The sequence below is a fragment of the Hippocampus bargibanti genome, linkage group LG13 (assembly GCF_051943395.1).
Source record: "Hippocampus bargibanti isolate YZ-2025 linkage group LG13, ASM5194339v1, whole genome shotgun sequence".
NCBI lineage: Eukaryota > Metazoa > Chordata > Actinopteri > Syngnathiformes > Syngnathidae > Hippocampus > Hippocampus bargibanti.
In genome coordinates, this window is record NC_142746.1 from 16,641,870 (window position 1) to 16,669,246 (window position 27,377).

Genomic DNA, 27,377 nt, shown 5'->3' on the forward strand with positions numbered 1-27,377 from the left:
TGACCGCAAGGAGAAAATTACATGCGCGCAGGGTCGGATATATCGATAGTCCCGGTTATATCGATATTTTTCGGACTCCCGAGAATATCGATATAACGAGACTTTACTGTATATTCATCGACTGGAGCAGATGCGGAGGCACTTATAAAGAGCATATTCTTTTTGAATCCGAAAAACCTCACTTTAGTTTAAAACCTTTTAATCTGTCTAGTCTCTAGTGGATTGAAGTTTTTGAAATAGAAAGCCAGCAAGAGTATTGGCCTCTTCCCCAAATAGTGCCCGGTCATTTCAAAGTGAAACTAGACTTTTGGTTTATTTTTAATATCGCTTGCATAAGTGATGTAAGCTGTCAGACCAGCTGCAGTGAGAGCAGCCCGCTGTGATGTGCGTCAGACATGCTGCTGCGCCAGCATCTGTTTGTTCTTTGACCACCTCTCACGTCTCTCTGATAGTTGGCACTCCAAAACAACGTTGCAATGGTGTCGGTTCTCATCTTCCATTGTGGTATGACAGTGTGTGTCATTTTGGCACATGCATAGAAGGCAATTGGGGTCAATGATGCGGTGGGAGGCACCACTCCTGATTGGCATGTGATTGTAAGTACAGTACCCTGCTGTGTGGGAGCATGTGGATTATATATATATGTATATATTATATCATAGGAACATGTCGATGATGCTTATGCATATTAGAGGGCAACATCCAATTGCTTCTATCACCAGAGCCAATCTAAACAAAACAAATACAATACTTAGGCCCACTGCTTTATGAAACCTCTCGATTTGAAAGCAGACAGTAGCCAAAGATTTTACCAACGCTATTTAGTGCCATACAGCGGGTGCAGATAGGGTTACGTTTCAAAAGCAACTCCACCTTTTGAACTCCAGTTCAAAGCAGTGTGGAATAGTACAGTCCTTCCCGTGTAATTCATAAAATATAAATATAACAAGCGGTTATTAATCTTAATCCAACAATGATTTTTTCCTTTGCTCAAAGAGGGCAAACGGCATCTGTCATGTTACAGAAATATTCAAGGAAGATTGTTGTATCATATGCCGCATTTATCCCGCACCTTACCCCCTGAGCCTTTAATCCAGCAACAAATGGCGCCTGTGGCGGTGACACAGCGCACATTATAATGTGAGCAAGAGAAAAGGGGGTTAAGCCCTTGCAGCGATGGGTGAAGCAATGGAAGTTGTCAGCGGATGACGCAGAGGTCAGAGTTCACGGGGAAAGTACAAAGATCGAGGGCAAGACAATCAATCGATGGCCTTCTCTCCCTGAGGGTTGCAGAGAATGTGGTTGTCATTTAAAACTTGACGTGCAGACAAAAGGTACCAAATCGTCTTCATTGTGATGCAACTGGCATGTTTTTTTTCTTCGGTGAGTTGAAGAATTTCATGCAAACATACCCGCCGGCATCAAAATGCAACAAGCTGCTATCATAGATGCTTCTGTTTTCCGTTTTCAGGAAAAAAGCTTGTTTTCCCATATTATTTTTTTCCCCTGTACACAAAAGTACATTGATATGACACATGGACATGTTGCACCATGTGTACCTTGTATGAGTCATGCTGCAGTCAGCATAGTGAAAGACATGATAATGGTTCACAGATTACTGACCTGCAATGATGGTTGTTCCAGCCTTATAATTTCGACAAATTTGGACCGCAAATACGGATGTCTCCATTCCGCTATCTTGCCGTAGAGGCTGTGTGCACGTGTGAATGCATGCAATACCGTATTTGGCCCAAATCTTGGCAAATGACAAGTGAATCGGTTGTTGGGCCAAAACAGCAGTATTAGCTGGTGAGAAAATGCTTTTGAGCAGCTGTTATGCACCATAAAGCCAGATGTAAGATATCAGAGGAAATTTTTATTCAAATATCCTAATATATTCCTAGATACAGTTGTCTTAAAATAATTGAACCTTTTCTGGAGGAGGTTACAGTGTTGAGGAATGTCTGGACAATTCCTGAATATTTCTGCATTACTAAACATGACTAATAATTATTATAATAATAACAATAATAACATACCTATTGAAAAAAACAGAACTGCACCAAATCGTTTTAGTTAAATGATTTTATAATGAAATGTCACTGTAACAAAACAACAACAAGCAGTATCAAACTGTGTAACTGTATGAAAAAAATAATTAGTGCAAAACACACAGGAGGGGAAACAATTATGTGGACACGACTGTAATGACATTTGTGTATTAAGTGTTATCACTTGTATGCAAATGTTCTTTCAAAATAAGACGTCCTGCAGAGCTGTTTTGTACGCACACTGATAAAAAACAAGCAACACATCTATTTGTCCATCCCCCCCCCCAATAGTAAAATTCTTTAAGTGAGCTGGAACCAATTCCAACTGCGTTTGGGTGAAAGATGGAGAACACCCTGGAGTGGTTGCCAACTAATCACAGAGCACATTTCAACACAGTCACACGCAATAGAAAAATTTCAAGCGGAGGTGAAACTGAGTTATCTCTTGAATGCTGATTTATGTCAAGGGTTTTATAAAGACTTCTGAAGTAACAAATGTAACCAATTTAATTGTCATTCATAATTTCTGCTTATTCTATGCTTAAGATCAATGCCCTCATATACAGTAAAGTCTCGTTATATCGATATTCTAGTGAGTCCGAAAAATATCGATATAACCGGGACTATCGATATATCCGACCCTGCGCGCATGTAATTTTCTCCGTGCGTGCATAGAAATAGTATCGTAATAAGCGGGACTATCGATATAACCGATATCGATATAACGAGACTTTACTGTATGTATGTATATATATATGAGGACATTGATAATGATTCCCCACAAAAATTATCAGCAATAACCAACAGTTTCTTTCTACAAATCTCAAATGTTTTCATTTTTCAATGATCACCCCGACATCCTTCATCAGAAATTACAAAGACCCAATTGAGCAATTTTTTTGAACAGGTCCATATCGGCCACTCCTGAGGTCTTTGGGGGCTGGCTATGTGTTACCATGTCGCTGATTTAGAGCATTAAATGAAGCAGACATGTATGGTTTTTAGTGGAAGAAAGTTGGGGTACCTGCAGAAGACCCACAGAACCACAGTAATAACATGCAAAGTCCAATACTTACCGCCCCTGTCCCATAAAAACATATCAAATGGATCATACACTCAAACTACATTGTGCTATTAAAATTACACACACAGAATATCACACATTCAAATAAAACTGATGGAGCAACTCTTGATATAAATAAAGTCAGTAGTAGATAATACTAAAAAAATGGTTGAAAAAACGTGCACCGCACATGAGGGCCAATCTGGTGAAAAGTTACAGGTCCATTTTACCACAGAGCTTCTTAAAGATGGATTTGTTGCGAGAAGGATGCAGGCTGGTGTAATTCATTGACGGGGAATTGTCCTGCTGCCATCGAGCCACTGATACCGGGGCGCCACCGATCTTTCTTTCCGATGACTTGTCCCCTAACACTAGCGTCACACTATAGTTAGACACTTCGTCCAGGCCTCTGCAGGTCTGTTTCGTTGGTTTGATCTTCTGATAGGTTGCTAGGAGACCACACAGACGTCAAGAAAGGCGCAGATGACGCGTTATCAAGGTCATTGAGGTTAATAGGCGAAAACTAACCAGAAGTGAAGGAGTGGGAGCGACACTTGCTGCTCAGCCAGTTCTGATTGCTGTGTCGGGTGGACCAATCGGGGGAAGAAGTGCTGTCTCCGCTTCCTCCCCGAAGTCCGTGAGTCATCATCTGCTTACAGTCACCATTATGAACATCATCATCTTCTGCGGAAGAACAATCAGCAATTAACAGGAAAGGCACAAAAGAACAGATAAAGTGCTGGTCAGACCTCTGGCAATGTTTTTTTCCCTTCCACGAGGGGCAGCATTTGCATTTTGTACAGCCGTCCCCACTAGCACCTCATATTACTCCAGACCCATATAACTTAGGAATTAACTCTTTTTTTCTGATAAAAGTACAGAGTCTAAGGTTTCTTATCCTGCATTGAATGTTTATTTAGTCTTAAAATTCAATATTCGGTGGGTCCTGGAATTTGAGTATAAATGACAAAAACCCTGGCACTGGAGTGGATACATTTTTGTACGTCTAGCAGTGAATGACTTAAGTGTTAACAACATCCTGTTATCATGAGTTCACTTGTGAGGGAATGCTAATCACTCATATGTCTCATACATATCTTTAGCGTGCAGTCGATAGCAAGATATAGAAGAATCGCTTTTCCTATACTTTGCCGTTGCATATTTAGCATGTAGAGGAGCAGTAGGACTTACCGCAGGAGTGTCCATGTGTGGAAGAAATGGTCAAGTGCTCGACCGAACATCTTAGGTGACTCTGTGGCAAGTGCGTGAACTCTCTGGGGAGGACAACCATATCTTTGGCTCGCTTCTGGGGTTTCCATCTAGGAAACGTGGAGGTGAGGTCATGCTGGGAGGAGCAGTAGCATTTGGCCAGACCATGGCAGCCTGAGCACAGAGGGGGGCTTCTGTGGGAAGCGACAGATGTTTTCTTTCAATTGTAGAGTATTAGTTTAAGAAGCAGTGGTATTAGTTTGGACAGGATCGTTTCTTACAAGGAAATGGGGATATCTTGGTCTACTGGGTTGCTTGATTGTGAAGACGTAGACTGACTTCCACCTTTTAAGACAAAGACTGAAATGACACCGCCACCGCACTAACAGTCATGTTAACATCTATTGATGTACCTGTGTTGACTTGGATTATGTTCATCCATTTATTCATCAAAAAGCGTGAGGGGGCATTGAAGAGATATTCGGAGCCATCGCGCAACCTGAAGGCCACAAAACAAAGGTTCCCGATGTTCAACAACCCACTACTGTTAGTACGCACAGCTAACCGTCTTGACTGTGTTCATCAACCATTGTAATTAACGTATTCAATCTTCCGTTCTTACCTCAAATGGAAGCAATTGGGTTTCTTGGTGTATTCCGGTGCAGATGAACATTCAGCTCCAGTGAGGTTCAGTGGCAAGCCACATGTGGAAGTCTGTAAGGCAGCAACGGCTGACCATCACTGACCGCTTATTCCTGTCTGCTTTAATTATTCATGACTACTGTACTTACTCTCAGGGTTTGCTTTTTATCCTGATAAAAGCACAAGGTGTGTCGATACAAAACAGTATAGTACGAGTTCCAGCCTCTGGAGGTAGCCTGTAGAAATAAGATAAGAGCACACTGCTGACCGGCGACTTGACAGTTGCAGACTATGCTCACTTGATCAACAAAGAGAAGCTTTCTTACTTTCTTTCCTCCCAGTTGAAATGTTTGCTTCCTTTCCAGGGTTCCATCCATAGTTTGCATCTCGGTATTTTCATTCTAAAGGGGTTATGAAATGATTCAGGTTCATCCCTGCTCTCAATCAAAACGGCCTTATTTCTCATGCGAGATGCTTTCAATCTTACCAGAGTACCGCAGCGCCCTCTTGTGGCAATTGGTTCGTTCTGCATATCCACGGTGTCCCCGTTTTGAGCGTCATTTCCTTGGTGACAGAAACCATTAAATCGGCCCTGTTGAAATGAAGATTCTCACTGACAGAATATGTGTTCCTCCTTCCAACAATCATTTTATTTACTGCGATGCATTCTGTCATGTTGGATATTTGGTTTTATTTTTTTCTATGTTTTGAAAGATTTTACTCCACAATTTTTCCCCATATACAAGAGCATATGTCACTACAACTAAAGTATTCACATTTTCGTTCGTTTAAGTGAATTGGCAATTATTCTGTGGTGATTACTATGAAATTGCATTGTATTGTGCATTGTATTGTGCATTATATGGTACTTTGTAATCTTCTTAATGAGCTTTCTTGTGGACAGTCCAAGTGAACGGAACAATGTGATTAACCACAGTATAATCATGATTTTGCATGGGTGTGGAAGGGCGAGTACTTTTTCACAATTTAAAGATGCATTTTATGATTTCCTGGGTTATCTTTGTCTGATTTCTGAATAGGTTGCGAAGGCATTGAATGCATTTTCGCAGCACAGTACTTAAAAAAAAGAGTAGGAAGTCCCCCTATTGAAGTGGTTGATGATTACATATGAGACAAAGAACGTTGTGGCCGTTAATATTTTGAAAATGCTTGATTAATGCTGATTACTACCAACATTGAATGAATAGTGCTATATTGGCCAAAGAGCAACGATTAAATTTGGAAGCTGATTTACTTGACAGCGCCAAAGAAAACACATTTGTATTTTATTTTATTTTTTTCCACATTGGTTTTGGCTTTCACACTGGGAAAATGTGGGCGAGTAAGGCAAAATAAAACAAAAAGTCACATTCTCAGAAGTGAGATGAATTAGCACGACGATTTAGGTCAGCCACCTGTGCTGGCCATTAATCAATTGAAGACCTCACCTTTGGACGAGTTGTGCTTTCGCCCGTTGCCTCTCCACCTTTGGACTCTTCCTCCTCTTCCCCATCTTTATATTGGTAGATATATTTATGATTGTCACCAACATCTGGCAGTTTCAACTGATGTGCGGCTGTTTCGTTCACAGCCACTAAGGTCTTGCCAATATGGTTCCTGTTTGGAAAGGCTGCCCAGGACCTTCTGTCACTGACGATTTGTAGCGGCTTCATGTCGCCACACAGGAAGCTTTTGGAGTTTGATGGTAGCCTGAAGTCAGCCACGAGGAGGTTGGGTTCCGAGGCTGTCGCCAGGTTTCGATAGAGCATAGCTGGAACTTGGCTGGGTGGAGAGATGGGAATGGCCTTACTCGGTTTATCCAAGGAGGCGGACTCCTCTTGGTTCGGCTGATACACGATGTCTGAACATATGCTCTGCCTGAAGTGGTGAGTTTGGTTCCAGATGCCCTCCAGTTCTTCTTCTTCCTCTTCAAACTGTTGGCGGTCCAGGTGGACGGGTTCTTGTTCTGGGTCTTCGCTGTCCTTTGATGAGCTCACGTTTTCTGACGTCTTTGTGCAGTCAATGCGTCCCACTTGAAGGGACATGAGCTTTCCCACCATTCCGGTAATCTGGGGATTGTCTGAAAATGACCCCTCAGGACATAGTTTGATACTGCTTGAGGTGGAGATGCCTGAGTCCACAGAGTCTTGTCGAACTTTCACAGATGACTTAAGATTGACAAACATCTGAGAAGCTTGGTGCGGACACTGTTCTGTCTTCTCATCATGGACATGGATTGCACTTTTATGGTACTTGTGTCCATTGAGGTCCCGTATCCGTGTACGAACATTTGGGCAATGGTGTTTATTCACTCCGGCGTTGATGGACATAGTGGCTTGATTCACATAAATCGGTTGGGAAAGATTGCAGGTGTCATCATTTCCAGATTTCTGTCCTGATGACATTTCGTCCCACTCCTGCTTTGCTTCGTCCTGCGGGTTGAACTGCCCCTTGGACAAACCATTACAAGGTGCCATCTGATTCTTGTCTTTTGCCGGGGTAGGAGTTGCGTTGCGAATAATGTCATTATCATACAAATCTTTGGCAACTGTAGACGTCTGTGTCTGAGAGCTGATTTTGGCTCTGCTAACTGTGTTGGCCAGCGAGGGTCGAGCTTGTTTGAATGAACTCAGTGCTGTGTGCCGTTGGAAGTTGGGGTCTGGATCAGTACCAGTTGCCTTATTGGATTCCTGAGGAGCTATTGTTATGATTTCCTGAATACTGGGGATGAGAGTCATGTCTTTTGGTAAATCAAAGCTCAACACGGAGCCCAAGGAAAGAAATTTGCACCGGCTTTTCCGTTGGTTCGAGGTAGCCGGTCCCTCTGAAACAGCGTATGGCGTTATAGTGTCCTCTCCAGTGCACTCCAACTCAACGTTTCTCAGTAAGGGCTTCTTTATGTCGAACATAGCGTCAATTTCATCTTCGCACTGTGGCGAACTTTTCTTCCCTCGACCTTCTTTGAGCGGCCAAGTATGAGTGTCATAAGTGACTGACTCACAGGCGTAAAGAGGCTCATCTGTTTCCTCGTCCACCCCCATGACTTTTTGGATGGTATGCCTGCGAGTGTCTCTCTTTCTCTTTCTTTTCTTGCTCATTCTCTTGAGGCTGCAGAATATGGAGCTGTTGACATTCAAAGGGTGGAAGGAAAGACTAGTCTGAGGTGCTTGGACTGTCGAGGGTGGTGAAGAGGAGGATGGCAAGGAAGTAAGGGAGGCTGAAGTTGTCAACCGGTTCTTTTGGTACGGGAGAGTGATACTCTCATACACCGGGGCCACAGCTGAGTTGTTATCCTTGACATGTAAGTAAGCACTCACCTAGGGAGAGATGGAAAAAGAGAGAGAGCCATTCAACATGTGAGTGTTTTCTTCCCTTAGAATGCCTGACGTAATGGTTTTTATTCCCAGAGATGTATGTGGTGTCATTCTGCAGACAGCAAAAAGCATGATCCAATTCATGTGCTACGGATGAATGATGGCACGGGAACATAAAAACCTCAGATTACCATGCAAATAACTAGGCGAAAGGAAAGAAAAAAGTGAGAGGTAATAGAAGAAGATGACAGTAATGAAACATTTGTAGGACACAGTCAAAATCTTTTTTAAATTCCTGAAATTGTCTCTGTTGGAAGACCAAGTTGCAATCACACCAAGAAAACCAAAGGTAATTATTGAAGTACTGTAAATCAAAAGTAACTGTCTCTAAATGACAAACTCAGTGTGAGAGACATCTGGGAATGTAGAGGGAAAAACACAACTAAAAATGGAACCTGACATAAAAGTAAGCTACTTTGAATCCTGTAGTTAGGTCTGGGAAAAAGAGCAAAAGCAATAAAGTGTGAAATTGAAAACCATCTAAAGTGGTCCTATAACCAAAGTTTACTGAGCACTATACCATTAGTGTCTTTTACACCAGTGGTGGACCGTCACGACCTGCAAAGCCTTCCCTGCTGGCCTAAAAATATCTGAATCAGAGACTAATGTGAATTATATGTCTCCATGAATTCTTATTAAATAATTCCAAATTGTCTTTCAGCTTCTTTTCATTGCTTTTCCCCTGTTGTGCACCCTCCGGTGGACGTGTAGTTAATCACACCACACTCACAGCTGTGGATAGATTCAGACATAGCACTACTGAAAGCCTCGGAATGAAATCCATAGCCCGCTACTGTATTACACACAATAGTGACAAGAAATATGTTGGTGAAATAGTGCCCATCAGAATAAAGGAAAATTTGGGTTATATTTGTTATTGACTGAACTGTGTATTCAATGCTATTGTCTGCTGTAAATAAATATAATATGTTATACATTGGGCCACAATAAGCAGACTGAGTGAGAGGATTTTTTTTCCCCTCAGGCTGAAAATATGTCGACATGACATCGAGTGATCCGTCAGCCAGCCCACGTTGACGACCTCAATAAAATCTGAAGTCATACCACCTACTTCATGGTTAGACTGTAAAAGTAACACACCTCTTTTGTCCTCCCCTCAAATAGCACTTCAGTTAATGTGCATCATAAAAGCAGAATTTATTGGCTTCTTGTTTGCATTTATGACTGTGAGTGGAAAATTCTTAGTATTCATATTCAAATTATATTTTCACACTTTGTGACTGACACAATGATGTAGCAGTGGTGTGAGTAAAATAATGATGCTTTGTCAGCATTCAGGTTATTCGATTTCAAACATTTCCTCGCAGCTCTCGGCTTGGAAAATGGTTCACAAGACAGGGAAGCAAGTCGCAGGACCAACGCCACCTGATACGGTTCAGCCACAGTAAATAATGACACGCAGTATGCAGTTTTAGCACACTTGAAAGCTCAGCATGCGTTGTCAATTCACACCCTGCAATTTACCTCATTTGCACTCTGCCGATAAATCTTTTTCTTTCGCTTCAAACTACCCAAAGCATTTTCCAAAAGCCCCTGGCAGCGTTTCCAAAAGTTTTTACAGGCAGGCAGAGTCGGCTAAAGGAGAAAGAGGGAGGAGGGGGAGGCAGATAGAATGTAAAAGCCAAAGCAGAACAAGAAATGAACCAATAGCAGATATTCAAGGACAGAGATCATGTAGATGCAGTTGCTAACTAGCATATCATTGTGGAGCAATTTGGTGAGTTATCTGAAAACATCAAGTGTGTGTGCTCACCCTATGGAGAGGCTCAGAAGTCTCCTCTATAACCTCATCATTCACAACAGATTGGTTCATCACCTGAACCTGGCTGTTTCCTGCGTTACCAAAGCGGAGGATGAGGTTGACCATGCCCCCTAGAGAGGAACTGCTGGGCTCCTGAATGGCTATGAGTGATTGTGTGGGAGACTCTGATCGGGGGGCCTCACCGTCCCATTGTGTGATATTTTTCATCACCTCGTAGCCATCCTCTAACTGCTTTTCCTCTGGCTGCTGAGGAAGTCCATGAAACTGTCCGGGATTCTGACCGTCTCTCCTATTCTTGGGGTTTCTTACTTCTGAGATGAGATTCAGAGACTGACGGAATTCATAGGAATCTGTATTCTATTTTAAAAAAAGCAATAGAGAGAAGCATGAGGCATTTATTAAACAAACTTGGTTTTAAATAATTTCAGGTGACTTGTTCAAATCTACCTCTAAAGGAGAGCACAGTGTGGCCTCAGAGTAAATGTTATCGATGGAGGACTCCTGCGTCAGATTCTTGTGAACCCACTCTTGTTTCTTTGCTCTCCAGTGAACGGAAATCCACCCAAGCATACTACGTAGTTCTTCCAAGCGCTCTCCTACCTGAAACCAGTTACTAAGGGTCAGTATTGAAAATAATATTCCACAAACACAAAACGTAGCTCACCATCTGAGTGAGATGATGTTCTTTGTCGAAAATGTTTCGCCCAGATGCCTCCAGTTCGTCAAACTCCTCAAACTTCTGCTCAATTTGTACGTCAAGCTCTGTGGACTGTCGGATATGTCCTTCCGCTCTCAAGGCTTCTGAGAAGATACATGACCGTGTGTCTTCTGTCCACGAGCTAGCCACACAAGTGGTGAAAAGGTAAGAGGTGTAAGACGAGGCAAGGAACAGAGTTGAGAGAAAAAGTCATTCATAAAATATGAGAAGGAACAGACCACGACCCTAAAAGGACCTACGTGCGTATGTTCAACTTGCAGGAAATGTTTAATAACTTCCTCAACACATTACTTTTCAAAAGCGAACATAAGAACTATTCTTTACTATTTATAAATGTTCACACCAGGGTAAAAATAGCAAGAACATCCATTTGGCCCTAAAACGTTTCATATCCTTCCATTTTGCTTACATCATTGAAAGATAGCTCCTGAAGAAGTCTTGGAGATGCAAGAATTCTTGCAAATGGCATTTGAGCTCCATCACTCTTTTGCCCAGCTCCATCCAGACCTTCAGCATTGCCTGAATCTTGGTCCCGAGTACCTGTACTCTCTCTGGGCAGAGCTCTTTCAAACGACAAGCCTGGCTCTCCATCTCCTTCACTTCATCAGTGAGAACTTCATAGTCAGTCTGTGAGAATCGCAGAATCACACTAAAAGTTAATTACGGCATCTTTTTTGGCGCTGTTTTGTCAGCATGTACTCGTAACGTTGCCCATGACTTCATCGCCGTATCTTTATATGTAGTCTACCGCAGGAACACATGGTCCACGAATGTCTGATCACGCAATAGCAAAAACTAGCCATCGATCCACATGTTTTTTCCTTTTGACAAGGCAGTAATAATTATTAGTGTCAAAAGTTCTCTGGGAGCAATACTTTATTGCCTCCGTCTGTAACAGTGAGCTTGGAGAACAGTGAGATAAGATTCCTGTCTGCTGACGGTACATTTATTTCAGTTGGTTGAATTAGGTCATTTTTGCTACAACGGTATTAGATCCAGATAGCTGTGTGTGCATGCGCGCACCTGGCTCCCACAGATCTTAAGTGTTTAAGCACACTTTTAATCATGTCCCCTTTGGATGTGACACATCCACACATACAAACACCCACAGACAGTGAGTTTGGATGGCCTTTTATAGGAAGGGACAAAAGCCGGTGGAAAACGGACAGAAATTCATGCATCAAATTAGGTCTGTCCAAATATTTGCTTTGGTGAAATTCAGAATTTGGAACATAACATAGTTACTATATTATTGTTACCTCGAGTTGGGTAGTTCTCTCCTGCAGAGTCTCAAAGTCACAGTGATCTGGCTCACACTGGACTGCCATATCTGTCTCCTTCTCAAGGATGTCCCGGTTAAGGTTATTGCAGCAGCAGAGACACTCTTCCAAGCACACAGTCAGTCTGGCTTGCTTGGGTTGAACATAAGTCATCATGAGAACTTGATGAAAGTCATTATTCTTCAGTGAGATAAACATTGCAAATGTTATGAGGTGACGTGTCGTCTCCTCAGCCATGTTTATGTGCTATCCTGACGTGTACTGCATAAATCACATGACTGAAACGAAAATGCCGTAAGATGCTCATTTGCGGGATTTTTAATCCTTAGCACACACATCAAACCAAGTGCTGGTATATTTATTTGCCGAGGGCAGAAAATGTTGTACCCAAGAACACACGGTTTTCTTATCCTTTTTCCTTCTTACCTTCCTCAATAGCTCCTCTATGGATTGCTCGTAACTCTGCGATGGTCCTTTTTCTGTCACGGTGTCATTCTGCATCCCTGCAGCTTCTCTCGGTTCCTCCAAAGAGCCCTCCGTGCTTATCTCACCCTCACCACTGCTTTGGAATCCCAGCAAGTCAGGATCTGATGAGCTCTTACTGTGGAGAGGCTATACACAAATATCTATTATACTTTATGTACTTCTTAAAAGAACCACCCCCTATATATATATATATATATATATATATATATATATATATATATATATATATATATATATATATATATATATATATACAGTAAAGTCTCGTTATATCGATATTCAAGGGAGTCCGAAAAAATATTGATATAACCGGGACTATCGATATATCCGACCCTGTTTGCATGTAATTTTCTCCGTGCGGGCATAGAAATAGTATCGATATAACCGGGACTATCGATATATCCGATATCGATATAACGAGACTTTACTGTATATATATATATATAGTTGTATTAAGTTTATCCTGTCTACTTGTTATCTAATTTAAAACTGATTCTTTTCTTACAGACAGTGTGTTGTAGGTGTTCAAATACCTGACGAAGGCGGAAGTATACGCCGAAACATGTCAGGTATTTCAACACCTACAACACACTGTCCGTAAGAAAATAATCCATTTTAAATGATAGGTAGGTAGGTAGGTAGGATAGATAGATAGATAGATAGATAGATAGATAGATAGATAGATAGATAGATAGATAGATAGATAGATAGATAGATAGATAGATAGATAGATATTTTTTTCCTCAGTATGTCTCACCTGAACTGGGCAGCATGGAATACTGTCAGGCTCCTGAGTCTTGTCCAGCTCCACTTGTTTCAAGAACTCAGTCTCTATGTTCTGGTCCCGAAGCTTCGATGTCTGCTGAGTCAGGGCACTTATAACACGTTGGTACCTGGAAACATTTGAAACACTGGAAAATCAGCCTTGTCTTATTCATCACCTGCGTTCGCACCAGAGCGTCTTTCAGCAAGCACATTTTACATACTGCATATATTATCTCAGTTTATTTTACTCTGCAAGAATGAGGTTTTGATGTAGTCATGTGTCACATAAACTTTTCTTCAGCAGAAACCGGTTCTACCCCACATGTGTGGAGAATTTACTTTTGAGATGGGAAAATGAACCCTTTGAAATTATATTTTTCCACCTTAAACGGGGTTGAACTTGCTTATGTTCGGAGTTAATAAATGACCATAGCCCAACTGAGGCAGAGTGAGAGTTTTCTTGAGCTGTCCATTCCAAGTCCCTGCTCATTACCTACTCCGAAAAACCTAAATGGAAACCTTTACCAGTCTTTGTTTTTTTAAGTCCGTGTTGGCGCTCTTTGCAGACTTTTTTTGATGTGTATATGTACATCTAATAATACAGCTGAAACCCAAATTGTACTCTGCGTCCATGACAACATTCATTGAAGCTATAAGTCAACCAAAGTGAGCAGCATGGAAAGGGTGAGCCTGACATTCAGTGTGTGGTGGGGAAGTAGATGTCAGGGCTACGGTTCAGTCATCATGTGCTTTATGAATCAGAAATGACCTGGGCCAAAGCTTAAACGGGTGAACACATCGAGAGAAAAACAATCTGTGGTTCTACTGTTTTCTTGATTGTCCTCATAATAACTTCAAAATAAACAACATTTTGAAATTAGAACTGGCAAGCATCGCATTGTGGAAACGCTAAAAACGTTTCGCCCGACCGCCTCGCCGGCATGTTAAGTTATTCGTGCAACTTCATCTTACTTTGTGTCCACCTCTTCCATACGTGCTGGCAAGCCACGTGCGCGTGGGTGACCGTGTCTGTGGAGGTGCTTCACCTCTTGTCTGACAGCACGGAGCTCCTGGAAACGAGTGGCTATTTCTTTCCCCAGCTCTGCAACTGATATTGTTTCAGGGTCATGAGCTAGCGAGGATTCCTTCATGGAAAGCTCCACAGACTCCAGCCAGGACTCCAAACTTCCTATGGCCTGTAGTACTTTTAAAACCTTGATAGAAAAGAAGCAGAACATCAGCGTTTGTGAGAGGGGTTCTTTTCATTGCAAGTGACTTTGTTCAGTATGAGCATGAAAGTGTGCCACTTGTAATAAAATAAACTCATATTCCCGTAATAGCAATGTAAATCATACAAAGTGATCTTTGTGATTTTTAAAATATCGGCTCACACTCTGGACATTAGGTTTTTTTCAAAGGAAAAACAGAAATAATCATCTAGCATCATTCTATTTGGGTCAATAAAATAATCTTTGAGAGTACAGGTTATGTGATTAGTGTTACCCTCAAGGTAAATTCTTCCGAGGCCTCCAGGAAAACGTCATTTCTCTTGTGCCTGCTCTGCAGCTCTTCCCAAAGCATCTCCAGCTGGTTGAGGAACTGTTCTATCTTAGTGCTGCCTGGATGCTCGGCACGGATCAAACCATGTCCTTCCTGATAATTTGAATGTGTACCATCAGATTAGCTCTTTGTATGCACCGTACAAAGTCATTCAGAAACTCCAGCTTACTTTTTTGACCACCTCTATTCTGTCTTTGTTGGCAAGGATTTCTTTTTGCACTGCTTGCTGGCACTCTCGGGCTGTCTCTAGTCCTTCGAAAGTGGCTATTGAGCACACTTGTGTGGCCATGGAAACATTTTCTTTCAGCCAGTAGAGAGTCTAAAGAAAACATGGAAAGCAATCAGGTTCAAGAGATGGAAAGTTAGCTCATGAGAATAGGTGTTCACAGAAAGAAAACAATAATTTGGCTAAGCAACAAGCAACACAGCTACTGTACTCAAAATGCGGTGTGTTTCCGCTCCTGACCTCACAAAACTACTTTGTACGAGTACAAATGAGCCTTGACATTTCCTACTATGCTTGAGCATTTCAAGTGAAGATCTGCTCATGATGGATCATGACCTAATGTCTCTTACAGGGTGCACAAATGCTTTGCAAGTTTTAAGCGAACAATCCAATGAAATTCAATGGATTTAAAACAAGACTTTAGTTTTTTTAAGTGATTTTTTGATGTCGCTGGCAGAAGGCGTTGTACCTTGTCAGCTGACACAGTGAACTTCCGGAGCTGAATATGAAGCCGTGGGTGGGCTCTTGGGGCATTGGCAGGCCTGGGCTCACTTGTAAGCTTCCCGCTGGAAAGAACACACGGATATGCAACTCATTATAACTTACATAAAGACCTCACATTACATAAGAGAGCGGGAGTGAAGGTCCGCTGAAATTACCTTTCCCTCCTTGACTCATGACTGATGATGACATCATCAAGCCCATCTCCCATGGGTGAAGAGGTGTGGTTCACACTTTGCTGTGCCTGGCTTTGCTTAGTACTCCCACAACATTCAGATGTACTCTGGTGAAGACGATAAATGATCAAAGGCAAGAAAAAACATATGAGCAACTGAGCTGGAATCAGGAGTATTTAGACGATTTCCCAATGTTTTATGAATGACACATTCTGTGAAAAGTAATATAATGAGACCAACAGAAAAATACTTCTCAAATGAATACCACCTACCACAAAAAAGCGAACTGTGAGTGTTTTCAGTAAAGAAATACAGAACAAGATGGCCATCCGAAGCGGTCACAATTGTAACCCGTGATTTAAAGCCCACATCCATATACAAGTGGGATTAATGGATTCGACATCTATTCCCTACACATTTGCTTCTGTTCTCCCTCCTTTGTAATACAAACAACCCGCAAAGTGTGCCCAACATTCAAAGATTATGAATGAGATGATGTCAGATCGTGCAAGTAAATCTTTTCAAGTGGTAATCTACTTTTCAGGCCTCGTCTAACCATCTCCTTTTACAAGACACTGATCCCACAGTAGTGTTGAACCTCATCTGTTGCTGACTGATCTCCTCTTGAGTGTCTTCCTAAGAAGTGATCTCAGCCAAAAACTATCACTTAGCACCGAGCCCATCTGGTCTTCAGGCCGAACATCTGGCTACACTTAGCCATAGAAACAAATGATGCTCGTGTTTACCTCCAGCAATAAAGAGACCGTACTACTGGCATCCACACCGAATCTACTAAATATGAGTCAGAAACACCGGTATACAGATGCTGATGTACACACGGGCAACACAAATACTATTTACGAGTGGACATTGTTGTACACAATGCATGTGATCAGTATTTGCACACTGAGGTCTGTCTGCTGTCATACACAAACCACTTCATCTGCAGTCACTTAAACACACACGAGCGCTTTGAGGTACAACACTACAAAGTGACAAATGACTTCAACTATTGGTGGTTGTGACTTGCTTTGTCTTGGCTGCCATTTGCTCTGTTGGGTTTTGGTTAAATGGTCATATTAATTGCACTGTAAAGAGTAATGAGTGATGTTGCCTCAGAAAAGTAACAAGCAAGCCCATGAGATTCAACACTCACAGCTGTGAGAGCTCAGGATGAGAAGCCAACCATTATTCCCGGCCCTTTCGGCCCAGTAGTCCTTGTCATGTACAATGGGCCTGTCATAGCGTAAGAACAAGAATAACAACTAGAATAGAAAGAGTCAATTCTCTCATTATTCTCAATTTTGTCATCGTTTTCATTGTTTATGCTGCAGCTGTCTCTGTTTGGGAAGGACGTGGTGAGTCCTTTTGTTGCTTCTGTTTTAGGGGCTGTCCCTCGGAGCTGGCAAAACAAGGCAAAAAAATTATAAGGCAAAAACAGCCATGCAATGCAGATGTGCAATTTAGTCATTTTTGTCATGCAGGTAATCAATGACCACCATTGATGAGCCAAAACTCTACTTTTGGCGTATTCAAACCTCATTCAAACCGGCACCTCCCGTATGTATTCTTTTAATTAAAAGAAAACAAACAAAAAACAATGCCCTTCGTTTGGCTGGCAACCGGTTGAGGGTGTCCACCATCGACCGAAGACAGTTGGGATAGGCTTCCGCACAACCCCCCCATGCCTGGCCCACCCCCTGTGACTCTAGTGAGAATAAAGTGGTTTGGAAAATGAATGAAAAAAAACAAAAGGACCTCTCGAGTAAGGGAAGTTATGATTTTTTTTCTCTCTCTCAGCCATCACCCCACACACATATGGTCAAACCCCTTTTGCCCGGGAGAGAAAATAAAACCACGGCACCGTGCCTGATTCACATAAGGTGCTCGGTAATGTCTTACATGACTGCCAGAATATAATTTCAGCTCATGATCCAGCCACCATGGATTGATCCACCATCTATTAACACGCCATTGGCTGTTATTTGTTCAGGAGTTTGTGTTAGGATATTATTCTGTCAGAAAGTGAAAGGCTACGTCATTTGACTTTGAGGTGAGCGTAAAAGTGTGTTTTCTCTGGCCTGGTGTTCAGAATAGTTGCACAGTCAGAGTTAACCATTTTTCATGGAACCTGAGAAAATTATTACAACGGTTCTTCTTGCGGTTGCTACAAAGGGATAACCGAAGGATTTTAAGAAGAAATGGTATAAAATCATTCCGTTAGGGACCACCTTACAACTCGGAAGTCGGGCAATGCACTGCAAGTCGAAATGAAAACATGCTTGCTGGGTGTCAACTGGGACTTTGTGCTCACATTTGACCCTGAATAGGGGAATAGCCTTCCTAAACTATAAATAAGGAATTTTCCCAACCATTTGACACTTTATGTGCGGTGGTCACAGATGTTGCTGGCACGGATGACATATTTCCCCTACTAGCGAAGAGACGTCGTGTGGTCATGCTAACAGAACTTCATACCTTCACTGCTTACCATATTGTCTTGAGCATTATTTTGCCATTCTGCACCCTGCTTTCCATTGGTCCTTTGAATCTCTGTTCTCATGTTGCATGGGAGTTCTTGGGTTGGTGTCAATGGGTCACCGTCTTCCCTGGTGAATGTTGAGCCCATGAGAGAGAGAGGTCACTCCTGCAAGACAAGCGGAGCAAGATATTGCCGTGGTGTTGACAGCAGGCCTTTCTTGGTCTACAATAGAGTCCAATTATGGTTGTGAATGTTCTGCCAGTGTTTGTGTGTTTTGGATTTAAATAGCTGAGGCACACAGCTTAAATGACAGCGGTTACGTCATTTCGGGAACTGAACATAGTTCCCCAGTAGGACATTCTGTAAGCCTGACATAGTTGGGCAGGGATGAGCGTGATTCGTCCCAGAGATAGTTCCTCTTTTGCAGTGTTGATGATGGTGGTGGAGAGCACTGTCTAATGTTGTTCCAAAATCTCCATGAGTGTTCTCTTAGGCTAAGATGTGGTTACTAAAGAAGCCATAACCTTGTTCATAACCTTCAGGCTTTCCTACTAATTTGACCTCCTGTATATAACACATCAAACTTGTTACATCAATGTCTACCTTGGATTTTGCTCTTTTTTTACCTCAACAAAATCAATTTTCAGTCTGGACATGATACTGATTAACACATCAGTGCCCATTGATGGTTCCCCAGCCCTTGAGACTCATAACTCCCTAAAATGTACCCACAATTACATCTGCCTCTAATGGCAACAGACAGACAAAGCAAAAACGGTACTACGACCACGGTTTTCTTGTCTTGACCTGCTAACTTACCTAAAAATCCTCTGAAGAGAAACCCAGCAGTCCCTGACCTCGTTCTGCTTCTGTGTAACACCGGCAGCCAAGGCAGGGTGGAGATTTGACAGCTGGGACATACTCACATCTAACATCTAGCATATGCATACATGTTAGGTTGAGAGGGTTTCTGCAAAACACTTTGAGCTCTGGAAATTCGGTTTTATTTTGGGGAGGGGGAGGGCGGTAATCGTTCCTACCATGATTTGACTGGCAATGTCACGGATTTCTCTCTCTCTGAAGAGGCCTGGCTCTTTTGAGGCAGATATGCTTTTCATCTGAAATGAAAGCAGACATTCCAATGATGTTATTTCCATGTGTTGGACAGTAAAAAATATCAGGGCAAAAAATTACAATACTACCATGTTATTAATGGTAAATAATGTGTTGTCAGCCTGTTGGTAAAATGAGGACACTTCCAGTGCAAGTTGAAGATTGTCTTTGTGTTTTTTCAGATGGGATTGCACCTTCAACCACCTGTAAAAGGCACAATAAACACAATAAAAAAATATATTCTTCCATTGGTAGACTGGTTCATCCTGAAGAACACTTACATTTTATTAATATTTTTTCTCCTGCTTGAGATGCTTTTACTATCTGATTTCCTTTGTTTCTCCAGTTTAAGAGCCATGTGGTTGATCTCTTCATGCAGAGTTCTGTATAGCTGCTCATCCTACAATAAAGAAGGAAATCAGAACAAGTTAATCATTTTGTCAGAAATATACAAAAGTTAATTTTGTACCTTGATGGCTGGGAAAGTTTGCCATAAGCAACAGAAAATATCCAAAACATACTCTTAATTGTTTAACATGGTTGTATTCAAATTTACATGGAGAGTATACAAACTCCACACAGGAAGGCCAGAACTGGAATCAAACCCTATACCTGGGCACGGTGAGCTTGACATGCTAACCACTCGTCCACCGTTTCCATGTTTATTTGTATCTCCATTATTGCTAACGCTCACCTGTTTCAAATCTAAAATTCTTCTGGTTAGCTGCAGTTTGTCAGCATTTGCACCCAGGACATTAACAAGCGACTGCTCCTCTTCCTGTTGGCACACATAAAAGTTTATAGCCTCCATTATTTTGGAAAGCAGCTATTTTATTTAGAGGCACCAGAGAAATGCCACATTATACCCGCCATCATGGCATAAACAGCAATAGCCTACAGCTTAGAAAAGCGTGTGATTGTCACGTCGATCGTTGACGATCTCAAAAACTGATCACCTGCTGCCAGAGACATCAACCTATGTTTGATTATCAGTAGTTCATATTTGTAGTTGCTCGGATGATGCTCTTGGACTGAAGAGCTGCGCTTTACCTTCTCCTTAATCCATGTCTCAAGCTTGTCCACTTTTTTGTTGAACTCCTGCAGGTTTTTAGAACCTCCCAGAACTCTGGATTGGTTGGCAGCTGTTTGTTTCAGAATAGTCCATTGGTCTTTCAGATGGCTGAGCTGATTCTTCACAAGATCAGAGGTGGGATTCAGCTTGCAGATCAGTTGATCACCTGTCTTTTGAAATGGACGGCATCAATAATGCCATTCTTCACCAAACGTGTCACAGCAATATTTTTTAATATGCTAGCGGGTCCTCTAGATTTCTAAATAAATCCATCCATCCATCCATCCATTTTCCGTACCGCTTATTCCTCATTAGGGTCGCGGGGGGTGCTGGTGCCCATCCCAGCTGTCTTCGGGCACGAGGCGGCGGACACCCTGAATTGGCTGCCAGCCAATCGCAGGGCACACAAGGACAAACAACAGTCACTCTCACACTCACACCTAGGGACAATTTGGAGTCTTCAATCTACCTGGCTTGCATGTTTTTGGAATGTGGGAGGAAACCGGAGGACCCGGAGAAAACCCACAACGGCCCGGGGAGAACATGCAAACTCCACACAGGGAGGCCGGATCGGGATGCCGTTCGATATAAATATGGGGGGGGGGTCTAAAATTATTTGTTGACCATCTGCAGTCCATCATTTCCAAACAATTTCTTGAGGTGATGCAAAGTATAAACTGTTTGTCTGTTGTGATTAATGCGCGAGTTCATATTTCCAAAGTGACAGGTAACTTAGCATTTCATTGTCCTGGTAAGGAAGAAAAATAGCTACCTGGTTGAGTTGAATTAGGGTGTTGTCAAAGTCTTTAAGATCTCGTTGAAGTATCTGTGATGCTTCATCCCAGTCCTGCAGGGGGCAGCCCTGAATTTTGGAGTCACCCTTCAGGTCTCGAAGTTTACTTTTGCTCCATGTCTCAGCCTACAAAACCCATTTCATTGGAGTCAGTATCTGGTTTAATATTATATAGAAGTAAACCCAAAAGTCTCCAGAATTTTCTTCCATACAAACACAAGAGTATTTCATTGAACTGCATAACTTCTGTTCAACAAGTGTCATTTCCCATAGTCACTGCAAGTCAAATCTTGCTTTAGGCTTTATGCAGATTTGACTTTTCTGTCCGATAATGTCAAAGCAGGAGGCAAAAGTCCCAATCTTTTGAAAATGCATACTTTATTTGTTATGCCAGTTCTAAAAAAGAACCTACTGTAGTTGACGCATGCATAAATAAGAAAATATTTTATTTTCCACACAGCTTATGTATTTCATTGAACGCCAAATTACTATTCGATGCATAAATAAGCCATCACAATGCCAATGCTTTGAACCTAAAAAAATATGTGTGTAATAAATATTAAAAACTCCCTTCCTCATCTGCATTAAAGATTTCAACCACATATGACATAGCCACTAAACAACACTTTTCCCAAGAGTAAAATGTGTGATGTCACTTGGCTTCAGAGAAGTTTGTGTTATGTTTACGGGCCCCTTGAGGCATCGGAGGTATTTACGTGTAGAACAGAAGGAAAAGAGCTTGACAAAATGTGCCTGCTGCTATTGCTTCAATCTTGGAAGGATCTCGGGGCTCAAAATGACCTCATACAGGAAGTCTATGATTCCCTTGTTTCTTCCTGTCCGCTCTGCCCAACAATGGCTAGCTGGTCCCAACATACAATTGGGCCTCAGTCAAGCCAAAAAAAGAAGAGTGGCGATATTAGTAGTTTCGATTGTATCACTGCTTTTATAATGTGAAAAATCTGCGACTAGATTGAAAACAGATCCCTTGCTAACGTCATCCTTTGGGTCAATATGTTTTGAAAGCAAAATGGCTCTTTTCACTCACCCTTTTCGTCCTAAAAGGTAAACACAACACAAGTGTGCATTTTTACACATTGTAGAGCGCTGACCATTCAGCCGCATTTTATATTGCACTAATTTTTACACATTGTCATGAAAAATGCTGGTGAAAGTTTTGCAGAGCAGCCTTTGAGACAGATGGGGCGTTTCTTCATGCTCTCACCGGCCTTGTGACCTTAGCATCAAACATTACACCTTTTGGAAATCCCTATCTCTAAAATAAAAACAAATAAATCAATGATTAACTATTTATAAACCTGTTCTGTGGTGTCTAAATCTAAAACTGCTTAACACACATCAGCAAACATCATTTTAGCACATTGTCAGCATTTCTATTAAGATCATGCGTCACAAAATTTAGCTAAAGAGAGCTACATTTGCTAGCATAAATAATATTTTACAGGATTGCACATATTTATCACACAAACACTTCCAAAGCTTGTGACATCCAATAGTTCTTATAACTACAAATCAACGGATTAGTGTTTGAACAGATTGACAGGACAAAATGTCCCTGTGCCAAACTCGCAGGTCCACCAGCATGTCAGTGGGGATGAGATAACATGAGCCGGTCTGCAGCTCATAAAGCCTTGCAGGGCCATAGGCGTGAAGAGATAGAGCCAAACAATGATCTCATTCCTTAATAATTGCTTCACTTATGGCACTTTTTCCTCCCTGTCTCCTCTTTCTCAAACATTCAACTTCTTGGGACAAAATAAGCAGGACATATTTTGGCTGATTCCATTCTAAGGGATAATATACGATTTCTAAATTAAACACAGTCTTGCTTATTTATACCTCTGTGGCCATATAGTTTTAAAATGAAACATTTGTCCAGAATGGGTCTAACTGCAATGGGATACTGAAACACAAACTCCATAGTTGACTTTTTTTTCACAGCAGGAAATAACAGGACCAAAAGTTGGTTGATGCTAACCGGGAAATGGAATTCATTCTATGCGAATTTCGTTGACGTTTAACACAGGCACCCAAGTTTCCTGATATTGTTCAATCACAAAGAAAGGTTCTGCACAATTAATTGCCAAATCATTTTTTAAATGTCTTTAGGCAATATTCACATGTATTGTATATTTACCTTTAGTACTTCCTTGTTGAAGAAAGATGTATGCGGGGTATAGAAGTCACCCTTGGATGGAATATCTGCTTGCTCATCATTCTTTGCGTGATGCTGACATCTTTGAGCATCTTCGTCCTGCCATTCAGATAATGGAAAGTTTAATTGTCAAATTGAAATTGAGGAACTACCTCTGGACGTCATGATTTTTGAATAGGCAATGTCATAATTGCAATATTCATCCATCCAAAAACAATTACAAAAAAAAACCTCCATCCATATTGGCATGATACAAAATGTGATCAAATCAACTCAATGCTCCCACTCGACAAGCTTTCCTGCAGTTGGGAAACACCTGGGCACATGGAGGAAGTAGAAATTGGCAGATACTGTCTGCCTTTAGACAGTTTCAACGGCTGTTTTCGTCGATCGGTCTGTTTTTAATGCTGACATAAAAAAAAACGGGCCACTTAATTTAAAAATTATGTTGTATAAAATGTTTCTTACCACTTCAGATTATGGCTGTCATGCCTGAATTTTACTTCTGGTACACACATATATATATATGTGTATATATATATATATATATATATATATATATATATATATATATATATATATATATATATATATATATATATATATATATATATATAATTATTTTTTTTCTGATCTTTTCTGTTAAACTTTTTTTTTGTACGACACATCATGTTCTCCAATTGATCTTTGCCTATTTATTTTAAATAAGACAAGAAAACATGATGTTACAGTTACTAATGTGAGACCCAATGATTTGTTATCCAATTGAATGTCCTAAAACACAGGTGTCAAAGTCAAGGCCCGCGGGCCAAATCCGGCCCGCCACATCATTTTTTTCGGCCCGCGAAAGCAAATCAAACTTGTTAAATTCCATGATGATTGCTAAAATCTGAGCCAAAATTTCATATTTTTGGATGTCAACCACAATAAAAGTCATTATTCTTGACTTCAGATTTGAAAATGACTTATTCATTAATTAGCTGTGTGCTCTGTATGTAATATTTGAAGAGATTTAAACATTCTAATGGGGTCCCCAAATTCATAACGGCCCTCGAGAGGAAACCATAACTACAATGTGGCCCGCGGCAAAAAATGACTTTGACACCCCTGTCCTAAAAGGACCAGGAAGGCAATCGCTGTGTTTGCGTGTTATTATTCCCGGCCTCCATGTGGACTTTACAATGTCTTTTCTTTTGTTAACATCTTCCCTGACCTCATGTTTTCCAGTGAGCACTGCCTCTGAAGGGTGTGCTATAACAGAGCAACGCGCACACACACACACACACACACACACACACACACGCACACACACACACACACACACACACACACACACACACACACACACACACACACACACACACACACACACACACACACACACACGGGAATACAGAGATGACTTCAACGAGGGCCTCGCCAAGCATAACAATATTCTTTGCCCAATGTCATGCAACACAGTACATACAGTGCACTGTATTGGATTATTCTGCTGACCGGTGACTTTTTGCATTTTGTGACAGCCAAATAAGAGGAAACGCAAGGATTCACACTCCCCTTGTCTTCACTGCCCCACAAATGTGCCATATTAAGACGGAAAACCCCACATACTGTTAATAAAACAAAACACTAATAAAACAGTAGTGACATGAAGAATAAATATTTGTCAAAAGAAAAAAAGTAATGGAATTTTGATCATTTAAAATACGCGCACACACACACACAAAACACAAGTAATACATGACTTAATAGTAAAATTGAACAAAGCCTGTTTTATGGATTTTCTTTTTGATTTAGTTTGTTATTGAATTGCTGCATAATGTATTTTTTTATGGAACCTAAAATTCGAACACAAATTCAAATTCAGTTGGTATCGATAACTACAAAGCAAAGGTAGGAATGCTTGTGAGAATGATGAAGCTAGGATAAATGTGCTTTAATTAAGGAGGTAATATAGCTTTGGTGGTCATGGGCTTGTTTGTAAAATCCAAGACTAATGAGTTAATAAAAGATACCAGTACTAGTTGTGTTAAGTTCATTTTGTCTCCTTATTATCTATTTTGTAACGGATTATTTTCTCTGAAACATGTCAAGTAATTAAACAACCAAAAACCCAGCTGTCTGTAATAAAAGAATTCATTATAAAATAGATACCTGTACTATTATAGAGTGAGCAACCTAATACTCAAAAAGCATTTCATGACTTTAATTTAAAAAGACAGACAGAAACAATCAAAGTAAGAATCATAAAATCACGGCTAGCTATGTATTGTAAGAGGAGCACATCTAAATTCAACGGTATGAATTGAAAATTAAATGCTATTTCTATATCAACTGTGTCTTGTACCTTGAACTGAGAGTTTGGTTCAATGTCACAGTCAACTCCCACAATCCGCGGAAGGTTGGAATGACATGTCCCGCTGATGTTGTTGTTGTTATTGTGGTTTCTGGATGTGGATCCCAAAATGGATCGCTGTCTTTGTCCCAATGAAATTGCATTCTCTGAGCTTTTCTTATTCCCAGAGAGTGTGATCTTCTTGATGGATCTGGAAACAGCAGAGGAAGGCGCAACGTTCTGGTTGAGGTGGTCTTCTGCGGTCATATCGTCCTGTTTCTCTTTCACGGAGGTGACCTGCTGGCCGGCGGGGACGATGAGGCAGGGGCCATGTGCGCAGACCTGCTGTTGACTGAAGTAAAGCGAGTTCAGGTTATGCTGCAGTGCGCCGTTATCAATGGTCTCACAGTGCAGATAAGTCTCCGTAAAATCCTGGCATTTGGGCACAGCGGGGACTGACAGCTTAGTCCCGATTGTGAAGGGCTGTATCTTCCTGACGATGCTCTCAGACATGGTCAGTGTCCGGATGAGAAAAAAAAACAAATCTGGAGACCAAATTTACATTTAAAAGCAAAGTCACATTCCCCTGTACACTCTCCTCACTCACTGTGTCTTCTTGTCCAGTCTCTGTGTTGCGAACAAGTGGAGGGTTGAACCGCAAGTGAAGGAGGAGCTCAGTTGTCCACCTTCTTGTGCATGTTGAGAATGCATAGCACACAGCCTACGATGGCTTCCTTGGACTCTTGGGAAGTCACGCGTTCCCAGACGTTGCGCAAAGCTGTGCCGAGGTGTGTGACGGCTGAAGAGAGGATTCTCCTGAGGGACTGGACCAATGAGCCAACAAGACTGCTACTGAGGAGCCTGATAACCAGGGACCGCAGCAGGATGAAAACTGCTGGCATGCTGCCTGAATGACTTTCCGCTCAGAGTAAAAAAAGTCTCCAGCGAGGAGGGGGAGAGCAGAGGGTTGGTTCAAGGGAGGATGAAGTCACCACCTCTCCATTCTCTCCCCTTTTCTCGCTGTCAGGAACTTGGAGGAGTCTGAGAAGCCTTTGGGTGTCAAAACTCCAGATAAAAATAAGAACCAGTTCAGAGCCAAAGACTTAAAAGTTAGGATATTCTTCAGAGGCCATCAAGTATGACCTAATACCCTCAGCTTAATCACACACACCTATTCTGACCGTTTCTGTGTGAGGAACAGAATCTGGGTGTAGACAAGCCTCTTGAGACGAGAGTATCTGATGCTCTGGTGAGCTCCGACAGTCCACAAGTGAGGGTAAGGTCCACAGGCAGCAGCCTTGTTCTTCCTCCATCTGCAGGAAACAGTTGTCACGCAAGTTCTTATGCAGCACTGAACAAAACCTTCTGTCACTCATCTCCTTGAGCCTCTGAGCGGCTGACAGTTACACACGTGCGAGGCCAATAGGGGGGCCAAGCAGATGCTGACCCCCTGTCAACCACTCCCATGGCAGCGCACATGTTGGGTTGAAGGATTGGAATGTTATGCCTGGGGTGCTTTCGTCCAAACAGCGGGAGATTACTGAGGAGGGCAGAGAGTAGAGAAAATATTTG

General features: G+C 41.6%; 1 protein-coding gene across 1 annotated transcript; it reads right to left on the reverse strand.

The window, feature by feature from the left end:
- Nucleotides 1-1,904: 1,904 nt before the first annotated feature.
- Nucleotides 1,905-26,651, reverse strand: mymx (myomixer). Its single transcript, XM_089011518.1, is given in 34 exon segments — nt 1,905-3,563; nt 3,643-3,798; nt 4,306-4,517; nt 4,605-4,668; nt 4,737-4,822; nt 4,946-5,037; nt 5,115-5,201; nt 5,292-5,366; nt 5,453-5,557; nt 6,414-8,282; nt 9,825-9,935; nt 10,114-10,479; nt 10,570-10,722; nt 10,787-10,961; nt 11,250-11,467; nt 12,100-12,252; nt 12,547-12,732; nt 13,364-13,499; nt 14,344-14,585; nt 14,875-15,024; nt 15,101-15,250; nt 15,627-15,723; nt 15,817-15,941; nt 18,326-18,481; nt 19,132-19,251; nt 19,357-19,434; nt 19,519-19,633; nt 19,711-19,829; nt 20,124-20,207; nt 20,480-20,671; nt 21,274-21,420; nt 23,453-23,569; nt 25,818-26,329; nt 26,411-26,651. Coding segments are annotated over 34 exon segments (6,990 nt in total). The 5' UTR covers nt 26,517-26,651; the 3' UTR covers nt 1,905-3,327.
- Between the last annotated feature and the right edge of the window lie 726 nt (nt 26,652-27,377).